General features: G+C 43.5%; 1 protein-coding gene across 1 annotated transcript in view; it reads right to left on the reverse strand.

Annotated features, from left to right (window-relative positions):
- The window catches only part of PIEZO2 (piezo type mechanosensitive ion channel component 2), a 249,057-nt gene that overhangs the window by 154,772 nt on the left and 81,011 nt on the right, over positions 1–13,274 (reverse strand). The window contains exon 3 of the mRNA XM_055417223.2: positions 11,687–11,812. Within this exon, the coding sequence (XP_055273198.2) occupies positions 11,687–11,812 (126 nt within the window). The remainder of the gene's footprint in view (positions 1–11,686; positions 11,813–13,274) is intronic.

Genomic DNA, 13,274 nt, shown 5'->3' on the forward strand with positions numbered 1-13,274 from the left:
CAATGAAAATATCCTCCAAATTCTGCAAAACTGAAAGAAAGGAAATATGTGCACTCCCTTCTGATCACTGTGGTTTACATGTCGTAAGCATGATTTGATTTGATTATCACCCATTGGCTAGTGGGGAAGAGGAAGAAACCACCACGGAAGAACCCTGAGAAACCAGCTGTCCACCCCTCCTCCACTGCACTGCTCCCTAAAATGCTTCTGGGGTCTTCAAGAATGATAACCCATTTGAAAATCAGAGACGATAAACTAAACAACAATGCAAGGTAATGATGGAAAAGCATTTGAAACCATAATTATCAACATGAAATACTTAAAACACTCATCTACAATATAACATTTTATAGTAATATCAGCTCCACTACTGTGGCCACCTGATGTGAAGAGCCAACTCATTGGAAAAGACCCTGATGCTGGGAAAGATTGAGGAAAGGAGGAGAAGGGGACGACAGAGGATGAGATGGCTGGAGGGCATCACCGACTCAATGGATGTGAGTTTGAGCAAACTCTGAGAGATAGCGAAGGGAAGCCTGGCATGCTTCAGTCCATGGAGTCACAGAGTTGGACATAACTTAGTGACTGAACGACAATGAACAATAATAGTAATGAGGTTCGTGACACTGTACAGGAGACAGGGACCAAGACCATCCCCATGGAAAGAAATGCAAAAAAGTAAAATGGCTGTCTGAGGAGGCCTTACAAATAGCTGTGAAAAGAAGAGAAGCGAAAAGCAAAGGAGAAAAGGAAAGATATAAGCATCTGAATGCAGAGTTCCAAAGAATAGCAAGGAGAAATAAGAAAGCCTTTCTCAGTGATCAATGCAAAGAAACAGAGGAAAACAACAGAATAGGAAAAACAAGAGATCTCTTCAAGAAAATTAGAGATTCCAAGGGAACATTTCATGCAAAGATGGGCTCGATAAAGGACAGAAATGGTATGGACCTAACAGAAGCAGAAGATATTAAGAAGAGGTGGCAAGAATACACAGAAGAACTGTACAAAAAAGATCTTCATGACCAGGATAGTCACGATAACGTGATCACTGACCTAGAGCCAGACATCTTGGAATGTGAAGTCAAGTGGGCCTTAGAAAGCATCACTACTAACAAAGCTAGTGGAGGTGATGGAATTCCAGTTGAGCTATTTCAAATCCTGAAAGATGATACTGTGAAAGTGCTGCACTCAATATGCAAATTTGGAAAACTCAGCAGTGGCCACAGGCCTGGAAAAGGTCAGTCTTCATTCCAATCCCAAAGAAAGGCAATGCCAAAGAATGCTCAAACTACCGCAAAATTGCACTCATCTCACACGCTGGTAAAGTCATGCTCAAAGTCCTCCAAGCCAGGCTTCAGCAATATGTGAACCGTGAACTCCCAGATGTTCAAGCAGGTTTTAGAAAAGGCAGAGGCACCAGAGATCAAATTGCCAACATCCGCTGGATCATGGAGAAAGCAATAGAGTTTCAGAAAAATATCTATTTCTGCTTTATTGACTATGCCAAAGCCTTTGACTGTGTCGATCACAATAAACTGTGGAAAATTCTGAAAGAGATGGGAATCCCAGACCACCTTACCTGCCTCTTGAGAAACCTGTATGCAGGTCAGAACTGTACATGGAACAACAGACTGGTTCCAAATAGGAAAAGGAGTACGTCAAGGCTGTATATTGTCACCTTGCTTATTTAACTTATATGCAGAGTACATCATGAGGAAAGTTGGGCTGGAAGAAGCACAAGCTGGAATCAAGATTGCTGGGAGAAATATCAATAACCTCAGATATGCAGATGACACTACCCTTATGGCAGAAAGTGAAGAGGAACTCAAAGCCTCTTGATGAAAGTGAAAGAGGAGAGTGAAAAGGTTGGCTTGAAGCTCAACATTCAGAAAACAAAGATCATGGCATCTGGTCCCATCACTTCATGGGAAATAGATGGAAAAACAGTGGAAACAGTGTCAGACTTTATTTTTTTGGGCTCCAAAATCACTGCAGATGCTGATTTCAGCCATGAAATTAAAAGACGCTCACTCCTTGGAAGGAAAGTTATGACCAACCTAGATAACATATTAAAAAGCAGAGACATTACTTTGCCAACAAAGGTCCGTCTAGTCAAGGCTATGGTTTTTCCCGTGGTCATGTATGGATGTGAGAGTTGGACTGTGAAGAAAGCTGATCGCCAAAGAATTGATACTTTTGAACTGTGGTGTTGGAGAAGACTCTTGAGAGTCCCTTGGACAGCAAGGAGATCCAACCAGTCCATTCTGAAGGAGATCGATCCTGGGTGTTCATTGGAAGGACTGATGCTAAAGCTGAAACTGCAATACTTTGGCCACCTCATGCGATGAGTTGACTCACTGGAAAAGACTCTGATGCTGGGAAAGGTTGGGGGCGGGAGGAGAAGGGGACGACCGAGAATGAGATGGCTGGATGGCATCACCGACTCTGTGGACATGAGTTTGAGTGAACTCCGGGAGTTGGTGATGGACAGGGAGGCCTGGCGTGCTGTGATTCATGGGGTCGCGGAGAGTCGGACACGACTGAGCGACTGAACTGAACTGAACTGAACTTTAGTATTTTATTCACTATATACTCATATCCTACAATGGGGATCTTAGGAAATGTTTAAATGTCTCTAAACATGAACATAAGAGATAAATTATACTAGCAACCTCTTCGCCAGTCTTCTATGTCCCTGAAATACATTTTCAATACATGAAATCAAGAGGAATTTTCTGAATTCAAAATTCTGTTTATAGTAAAAATGTTTGTTTATTTATGACTCCACATGCCTAGGTCCTACAATACACACCTGTTCAATGAATCTAAAGAATAACTAAACTGTCTTACAATTACCATCCACTCCAGTGTTCTTGCCTGGAAAATCTCAGGGACGGGGGAGCCCGGTGGGCTTCCGTCTATGGGGTCACACAGAGTCGGACACGACTGAAGTGACTTAGCAGCAGCAGCAGCAGCAGAATGGCATGACTGTTCTTGGCCCAGCTATACTACCTGATGCCCTTGAACTACCCCTTCCATCACACCAGGCATTTGGAAACACACAGTTACAGCTTTATGTTGCCCATCTATAATTTTGAGGTTGAGTTTACTCCCACACCACACAGACTAGCCTTAGAGCTTTTATGGTAAATAATTTACACTAGAAATGCTGCATCATGAAATTGAGGGTAGGGAAATTGTTATTTAAGCAAACGCAATCGATCCCAAGTCATCTTGAATTTCCCGGATCTTGCAGCCAGCTCAGAGGGTGTGGGTGGGAGCACAGGGGTCTGAGGAGACTGGCCGGGGCGTCATTCGCTGCGGACCTCTCTCCCCACCCACCCAGGTATCAATCAGGCCTACCCACCTACCCACCCCACATCCTCTCCCCTCATCGCTGCTTCTAAGGCCAGCTCTGTCTTTCATGTTTATACTCCCAATGGCCCCAAATCCAAATGGAAATCCGAGTTTCCTTTTGCACCAGTTGACTTTATTTGATGGATAATTTTTAGAGAGAAATAAAAGGCTTCAAGTGGACATGTCTTTCTCCTAGAAGGGAGATAGTAACCACTACAAAGAAAGAAGTACTCTGTGCATCTGGGGCAGGGAGTCGGGCTGGGCAGGGAGAGGGCATCCCCGCCCTGGAGCTGCACTCACAGGCCCAGAAAATGAGAACCCACCCACGGAAAAGCGGTCCCCAGACAATGGAGTCGTCAATTTCATCTCTGTCACCCTTCCACCAAGCTTCACCCATGTGATTGTGTATAATTTGGTTCTGGATTATTTCTACCCTTCTAATAATAACAGAAACTTTAACAATAACAGTAATAATAGTTTATAGTCCCTGACCACTTGCTATGGGGCAGCACTGTATTCAGTGCATGGCCTGTGTTTGTGGACCTCACAGCCACCCGGCAAGATGGTGACCACACCACCTTTACGTCACAATCCAGGAAACTCAGGCACAAGGAAGAACAACTTCCCCACAGTCCCCTGAGGTCCTAAGTTCACTCATATAGTAGACAGTATAAAAATTCTCATGAAAAACGTTTCTCCTGTAAGATGAGATACTGTCCTGGGTGAAATGCTGATAAATGATAAAAGCAGACAGTGCTCAACAGCCATCACTGCAAGTGAACCAGCACACCAAGCAGCCCTGGCCAGCGAGATTTTCACCCTGATGGGGTCTCTCTTCCCCACTGTGTTCCCTACCCTATTCACGCCCCCCACCTGGGTCTAGCTCTGGCCAGTAAAATCTAATTGTGTCCATCATTCTAGGGGCATGGACTCATCTGTATCAGGTCACCAGAGTTCTCTTTCAGCATGCTCTCCACCAAGGTCTACCGATCACAGGTGAGGCCCAGACTGAGGGGCTGTTGCCCCGCTGCTGGACGTCAGACTCCTCTCAGTGGGCACATGCTTCCATGTGCAGTGAGTTGAGAAAGCAATCTGTCTCCATTACCAGGGGCTGCAGGAAATACCACTTAAGGCTAATTAATCTTATAATATATGCGAGCGGAAGGTGTGCATACAATCCAGAAGCTTTTAAACTACTTCTCTTAAGAGAAAATCAGAGAGTGGTCCTCACCCTGGCACAGAAGGCCAGGAAAAAGCTGACAACCTGGTCCAGGTTTTTGCTTTCATTGCTGTATCTTGGGGCAGGTCCTGCTTTCAGAAGCTGGCAGAGAAGAGGAGCGCGACAGGGCCAAGAGGGAGCTGACACTACCAAACACCAGGGCTCACAAGGATGCAGGCAGCAGACAGGGGCCAGAAATGGCTCTCAGAGTGAGGGAGGCCAGTGTCCTTTTGAGTATTTTGTCTCTTGTTTCATACATATCAGTTCTTGCTTCCACAGTACTGTGTCCAGTGAAGACATAAAAAGGAACATAAAGAAATGGACTTAATTTTAGGAGGATGGACCCGCCAGGTGACTCACTAAACCTCAAGCTTCATCTCTGACCAGCATGACTTATGGTGCACCAAGTGGGGATGGAGGTTCCAGAGACAAGCCAATGTGGGCTCTGGGAAGCAGGGCTCCCAGGGGATGCTCCTCACTCACCCCGTGTTCACCCCATGTCATCAGGATGGAATGCCCAACTTCCAGACCCATGACTGGCCCTCGGTATTCCTGTTACCTGCTAAGGTTTCAGATGGGTCACAGCATCAGGACCCTCGTGCTTTGAGGATCAAAGGGCAGCAGGAGAAAGTACCTCCAAGGCCTAGAATAACCTCTTGGTCAGTGGCTTCCAAGTTCTTGGGATGAGAAAAGTTGGAACCCTAGGTGCCACTCCCTCCACAGGAGAAGAAAGCAGCTGATCTGAGGGATCGGACCCTCCGGGTAAAACAGTTTTAACCATGAACCCAGCAACTGGATGAAGCAAAGAAAGCATACAATTCATTATGAGGACAAATCTCCAAAGAGGAGAAAACCACGGACTGAACACCAGAAGCTCTTATTTAAACCGTTCGAAACTGCACTAATCAATCCAGAGTCTTATGGCACCCCACTCCAGTACTCTTGCCTGGAAAATCCCATGGATGGAGGAGCCTGGTGGGCTACAGTCCATGGGGTCGCTAAGAGTCAGACATGACTGAGCGACTTCACTTTCACTTTTCATTTTCATGCATTGGAGAAGGAAATGGCAACCCACTCCAGTGTTCTTGCCTTGAGAATCCCAGGGACGGGGAAGCCTGGTGGGCTGCCGTCTATGGGGTTGCACAGAGTCGGACACGACTGAAGTGACTTAGCAGCAGCAGCAGCAGAGTCTCAGGAAGTGCAATGGGCTTCCCTGGTGGCTCAGACGGTAAAGAATCCACCTGCCAGTGTGGGAGAGCTGGGTTCAATCCCTGGGTTGGCAAGATCCCCTAGAGAAGGGAATGGCAACCCACTCCACTATTCTTGCCTGGAGAATCCCATGGACAGAGGAGCCTGGCGGGCTACAGTCCATGGGGTCACAAAGAGTCGGACATGACTGAGTGACTAAGCATGCATGCATGCAGAAAGTGCAGTGGAGAAAATAATCCCAAACTGGTGATAAACAAGGGGGTTCCACAAGGAGCAGAGAGATCAGAAAAGATCCTGGCTCGCACGGCAATGGCTCCAGCCACTCACCGCCCTCTCAGCTGGGCTCTCCATCTCCATCCTCAAAGCCACCCTCCTCCCCATCTGCTCCACCTCTCCTCACCCCACCTCAGCCGCATGTGCAGATTGGGCGCTACAAGTCCCCGGAGGAGAGAGATCATGGGTGGCCCTGCTCTGCAGAGGCGAGAATTGGCCATCACCCTGGCCTCTGTGCAGGAACAAGCTGGGTCCCCATCTCCAGATAGATCCAACCTGGAAGAGGGCAGCCACTCACCTCCTGAAGCCCAGCCTGCATGGTCAGGTCAGCTCTAAATTGAATGGGACTGTGTGCATGGAGTGCCCTATGCAAAGGATACCGGAGCCCATTTGTAACAAGGAGAAAGGAGGCATTCATTAGAAGAGGGATACAATGACAGGAGGGGCTCTATACAGAGTAGCCGTCATCGGCGCAAAGTTCCCTTCACAATCCAGACAGCAAAGGTTTCTTTCAATCAACAGCCTGCTTCAGCACAGCCCCTGCATCATCCAGACGGGACCTGCCTCCCCCCACCCCTGCTCCCGCACACTCGCAGGTCCATCACCGAGGCAGACAGACTGCTTCTACAGGCTCTGGCAGGACATGACTGAAACAGTCCAGTTTTGATGGAATGAAAATATTTTAGTAAGCTGCACAACACGTGTCTGAGGAGAATTTACAGAGGTGCCGCCCGCTCCCCCCCCCCCCAACGATTTCCTCACTTACCTGGAAGTGAAGGGGGAGGGGCGGGGCAGCAGGGCCCCCTTCTGCACAATGGCATCTTTAACAAACCCGCCAGCCGCCAAGCACTAACTGGGCTGGTCTGAAACAACCTTTACTGCTGCCAGTGGCTGTTCACAGGGCTCTTGGGGGAGAGAACTTCCAATGGCTGGATATTTATAAAGGCTACCGTTGTCACCAGACTCACGGCTCAGATTCCTGAGGGATCCTGGGGGCTTTTGCCGTAATGAGGTTGAGGGCATATGAGTGTTAGACAGGGAGAGGAACACCAAATTAAACACGTATAAATGAGCACTCGGTGGTTTGGAGTCTGAAGACCACTTGAGTGAGATGGGGAACCCGGACGTGTCTGGGTTCCTTCATTTTAATTGGACAAAGTCTGGCACACAGAGGATGCATTCAGACGGCACAGGCACTCTGTGCCTTTTCATCTGAAGTTTTGTGACTACATCTACGGATGCCAAAAGAAGGCGGAACGTCAAATGTGGGATATCAAAACAGCAGAGTTTGTGTTTACAGCTCGGATGGTGTAATCGAAACTGCAAATGCTAGAGAAACAATAACACGAATAAGGTGAAGTCAGCCCCAAATGAAAAGTCAGTGTTTCCATTACCATGGGGACAGGGTTTTTCAAGAGTTTATATAACTTGATCATTAAAAAATGCTCCAGGCTGAAAACCTGGTCTGTGTCAACCTTGGACTAAACTAGTTTGCAAAGCTCTGAAGTTTGTTTGCTCTCCTCTTTTATCCCTTTTCAAGAATGTATGATTTTTAAACACTGCACATGAAACTGAACAAAAAAACTCTGTAGACCTGGTGCACCGATGCTTTGCAGCATCGCTGGTTTTTAGGAGACACTGGTGATTTCTCTTTGTAGACTCACTCTCAAAGTGCCCGTGGGGCTCACATCCCTTCTCTAACTCATTCTTTTGCATCATCCTTCTCTGTGGTAACTTCCTCAAAAATGCTGGAACTTCACATTGGAACATCTACTTTTGCGGAAATAAGCTTCAAAGTAGAATTTAACTTGTTAGAAATAAAGTTTACTGTTAGATTTCTATTATATTGACCTGGGTGGAAGAGAATAGAGCTTTTATATGGGACGTCAAAAAGGAAAGGACAGTATGATAGATTTGGACATGTTCAATACACATCTCTGTGAAGAGTGACAGCAGAAAGCACTGTGCATGAATAGAATGATCCCTAGGAATATAGTGTCTGGAAGCCCATATATTCAGCTGTGAGGTTAGGAAAGGTAGGTCTGACTCTCCAAGACTGTGCTGCAGGGAATGGCCAGTAAGAGGCACGTCAGGAGGCCAGATCTGACTGGTCTCTACTTTCACCACTGAGCAAGGCAGCCCAGGACACCAACATAGTTCCATCCAAAGGGTCTAAGTAATGTGGACTCTGGCCTGGGAAGAAGGAGAAAACATTAGTACAAGCTTCTGTGTGTGTGCATATGTGAGGTGTGTGGTATATGTGTGGTGTATGTGTGTGATGTGTATGTGATCTGTGTGTGTGGTGTGTGTGCTTTGTGTGTGGCATGTGTATGTGTGTGATGTGTGTATGTGGTGTATGGGTGTGACATGTGTGTGTTGTGTGTATGTGGTATGCGTGTGAGATGTATGATGTGTATGTGTGGTGCACGTGTGTGTGGTATGTGTGTGTAGGATGTGTAATGTGTGTGATCTATGTGTATATTGTGTGTGTGAGATGTGTGATGTGTGTGTGCACAATATGTGATGTGTGTGTGCACAATGTGTGGTGTGTGTGTGTGTGATGTCTGATCTCTATGTGTGTGATCTGTGTGTGTGTGTGATGTATGATGTGTGTGTGCACAATGTGTGGTGTGTGTGTGTGTGATGTCTGATCTCTATGTGTGTGATCTGTGTGTGTGTGTGATGTGTGATGTGTGTGTGCACAATGTGTGCTGTGTGATCTGTGTATGTGTGGGGTGTATGAGTGATATCTGATCTGTGTGTGTGTGATCTCTGTGTGTGTGTGATGTATGATGTGTGTGTGTGTGTGTTTTAAGCCTGTATGTTTCTGTCTCTATCTATACCTTATAGGAGAGGCTCCTCCACATACAGTAAATTCATTTGTAAATGTGAAAAATGGAATACAGTTTAACATTTCACATTTCATTTTTGTTTTGACCTTTGTAGAACTGTTGCAAATACTATTTTGAATAAAAATAGAAAGACCTAGACTTTGCATCAGAGGAAATTATGTGTTCACATCCTAATCTAGACACCTTCCAGCACAGTTCTGTCTACAACGTCGCTCAGCACCAAACAGTATTTGCAGACACAGGCAAGCTATATATTTGTAAACTCAAGTTTGAAAAATCTGATCAGTTGTAATATATCTTGTGATTAAATACTTTAAGTGACAAAGATAACTTATTATTCATGAAATACCCTTTTATAAAACAGAGATATTTTATTTTCTACATTGCTATGGTATGAGTTATTACTCAAGAGAAAGAAAATAAAATTTTGATGTCAAAACATTATATATACAGAATATATAACATCATATAATTGGATTATGGAATCTCATCTGGATGTGATATATCAAATAATTTTTCCATGTTCTTCCTCTCGTACCTACCTTTTTTGCTTCAAATTCAGCTTTTATTGTGGGGAAGGTAGAAAGCTGTTCAGAAAATACTTATGGTTAAAAAATCCCTCCTTCTGACTCTGGGAATGCCTGATTAAGACCTACCCAGAGGATTTTTGATTCAGGAATAGTAAAAAATAACACTGCTAGCACTTCTACTAAGTTCAAAAAGACCTGAATCTGGCCATGCGTAATAAATGCTTCTTATCATATTAATATATATGGTTGTGAGAGTTGGACTGTGAAGAAGGCTGATCGCCGAAGAATTGATACTTTTGAACTGTGGTGTTGGAGAAGACTCTTGAGAGTCCCTTGTACTGCAAGGAGATCCAACCAGTCCATTCTAAAGGAGATTAGTCCTGGGTGTTCATTGGAGGGACTGATGCTAAAGCTGAAACTGCAATACTTTGGCCACCTCATGCGACGAGTTGACTCACTAGAAAAGACTCTGATGCTGGGAAAGGTTTGGGGCGGGAGGAGAAGGGGACGACCGAGAACGAGATGGCTGGATGGCATCACCGACTCTGTGGACATGAGTTTGAGTGAACTCTGGGAGTTGGTGATGGACAGGGAGGCCTGGCATGCTGTGATTCTTGGGGTCACGGAGAGTCGGACATGACTGAGCGACTAAACTGAACTGAACTGATCATATTAATAATATAACTAAAGTACCATTATTTAAACATTGTATTTTATAAAGTTTTTAATAATGATGTGACTTTCATCAGACATTAAAACCACATTGTAACAATGGAATATTATTCAGCCATGAAAAGGAATGAAGTCCTAACATACGCTACAATATAGGTGAACCTTGAAAACATTACACTGAGTAAAAGAAGTCAGACACAGACATCATGTAATTCTGTTTGGATGAAATGCCCAGAGCAGGCAAATCCACCAGAGTCAGAAGGTAAATTAGTGGTTGCCTAGGAATGCATGGAGAGGGAAAGAAGGATGCATAGTGTTCATGGGTGCAGGGTTTCTCCTTGGGGTGATGAGAGGTTTCTGGAATTAGTAGTAATGGGTGCACAACCTAAAAACTGCTGAGTTGCATTCCTTAAATGGGTGAATTTTACAGTATATGAGTTCCATCTAAGTCTTTTTTAAAACATATCTTAATTCATAGATCTTAAACCAAGAATCACTTTGATAGGCATTATTATCCAAGGACCTGGGCACTTAATGGCCAAAATGAACACTAACTTAGCTCTGTGAAGTCTAGCTCTCTGAAAGTTATGCAGTGAGGGATACTGAATAATCTATAACTCTGGATTTTACTAAAGAATCTCTCACTACATTTATGCTAATATTCTTTGATCCATGAAGAATTTTAATCTCTTTTTATTTTACTGGGAAGGGTTGGTTTACTTCTTTTACTTGTGCTTGCACTTATGAAAGATCAGGAAATTTCAAACCCACAAACGAGTTCCTCAGTGAAAAACTGACAATGTAAAACTATTAATTTAGTCTTTTCCAAATATCTCAGGATTTCTTCAGGTTTAACTTAAAACATATGGATTGTATTCCATCTCTTTGAAATCCTTCTGGTTTTTTTTTCAAATGACAAACACACATCCTACAAAAACAGGAGCAGAATTTATCTGATAGTAGATTAATTTTAGAAAGATGATACTACCTAGATAAAGCATATATGTGTTGACTTTTTTCAGATCAAAACCTTAAAATATAAGGTTTTGTGTGTAATATATATCATTTCATTGTGAATAGCAAAAAGTAATCCCAGTTTGAAAAAGAAACTGTCATTCACTTTTGCCCCATGAAGATGAGCGAAATCTTACATTATGCTTTAGAAATGGATTGAGGTCACTGTTGTATAATGTTATTCAACTTTTATACTCTTATTTATCCTGGTACATACTGTACCTATCTCATCTCACTAGGTGTAATGAAAGTTCTAGGGTCTGTATGTAAATCTCGATTTTTTTTTTTAGACTACATCCAGCCATAGTGTGTTACATACAGATTGGAGTCTAGTACCTAATATGTGTTGAAGATGCATTAATTAAGGTGTTCACATTACCCCATTGTCAAGGCACATGAATTTCTTTGTGTATATTTATAATGCGTGAGGTTGACAAATGGCCAAAAACTGCCACAATTTTTTTTTTAATGTAATCGTTGCCTAGATTTCTATGAATGTCACAACACATAGCTTTGTTAGGCACGTTCACGGCATGATAAAAAGGCCCCATCATACTCACAGTTGTAACCAGGTGCGATGCGGTGCTGTGCCTCCAGACTCGCCAATGTGATGTGGAAAATGATGTGCAGCAACAGGAAGGAGAGACTGGTGAAGCACAGAGATTTTAACAACCGTCCCGTGTGTCCTGGGGAGGAGAGCACGGAGACGTGAGTGAAGCTAGGATGACCACACTCATTCTGACCTCCCCACAAGTTCACATAGGAGATGTGTCTACATAATCTGTTCTATGGGCTTCCCTGGTTGCTCAGATGGTGAAGAATCCGCCTGAAATGTGGGAGACCTGGGTTCGAGCCCTAGGTTGGGAAGATCCCCTGGAGAAGGGCATGGTAACCTACTCCAGTGTTCTTATCTGGAGAACCCCCATGGACAGAGGAGCCTGACGGGCTGCAGGCCATGGGGTAGCAGAGTCAGACACGACTCAGCGACTAAGCACAGCACAGCAATCTGTTCTATAGAATGACTCAAAAGTATATGAAATGTAATAGTGACTCTCTTAATTATTAGTTTAAAGCTAAAAGCAACTTATTACCGTTATAAAATTATATGATTAACACTGATTAAAAATGTGATTATCACAGGATCCTTGCTTGCATGTTTGTGTGCCCAGTCGTGTCTGACTCTTTGTGACCCCATGGACCGAAACCTGCTAGGCTTCTCTGTCCGCGGGATTATCCTGGCAAGAATACCGAAATGGGTTGCCGTTTTCTACTCCAGGGGATCTTCCCGACCCAGGGATTTGAACTTCATCTCCTGCAGCTCTGGCATTGGCAAGGGGATTCTTTATCACTGTGCCCCTGGGAAGCCCTTATCATAGGATATGTTACCACAAAATGGAACCACTAAAAAGCCTCTGGTCCAGAAAGCTTTATAAGGGAGTTTTGCCAACTTTGAAGGAACAGATAATCCCTATCTTATAAAAGTAGTTCCAGAGAGTAGAAAAAGAAGGAAAGTTGCCTAAAACATTTTACAATTTAGAGTAAGTTTAATTTCAAAAGTAAATAAGGCTAGAAAAGGAAAGGAAATTATAAGGCCGTTTTACTTATGAATATAGACATAAAATATTTGAAAACAATATTTGCTCAGCAGTTGAAATAGCAAAGTAAAATACAACACTAAGTGAACTAAGTCAGACAAAGACAAATATCGTATGACATCACTTATATGTGGAACCTAAAATTTTTAAAATGATACAAATGAACTTATTTACAAAACAGAAAAGATTCACAGACTTAGAGAATGAATTTGTGGTTATCAGGGAGAAGCAGGGGTGGGGGGAACAAGATAGTTAGGAGTTTGGGATCAACATGTACAGAGATAACCAAAAAGGACCTACTGTAAAAAAAAAAAAATTTAAGTAAAGTTCAAGGCAAATATATAGACAATAAAAAGGAATCTGAAGTTAAAAAAAATACATCAAAATAAGCTTTGTTGCAGAAAAGCAAATGTGGCTTAATAGTAACAAAATCTGTAATGTTAAGTCATACACTGGTAGGCTGATTTGATGATTTTATTAATGGCTCCATAGAATAATTTCATTAAGTTCAAAATCTGTTTATGACAATATAATACTCTGAAGACTGGGAATA

Source organism: Moschus berezovskii, chromosome 28, assembly GCF_049115385.1.
Source record: "Moschus berezovskii isolate FMDL1 chromosome 28, NW_MosBer_1.0, whole genome shotgun sequence".
NCBI classification, from domain to species: Eukaryota; Metazoa; Chordata; class Mammalia; order Artiodactyla; family Moschidae; genus Moschus; species Moschus berezovskii.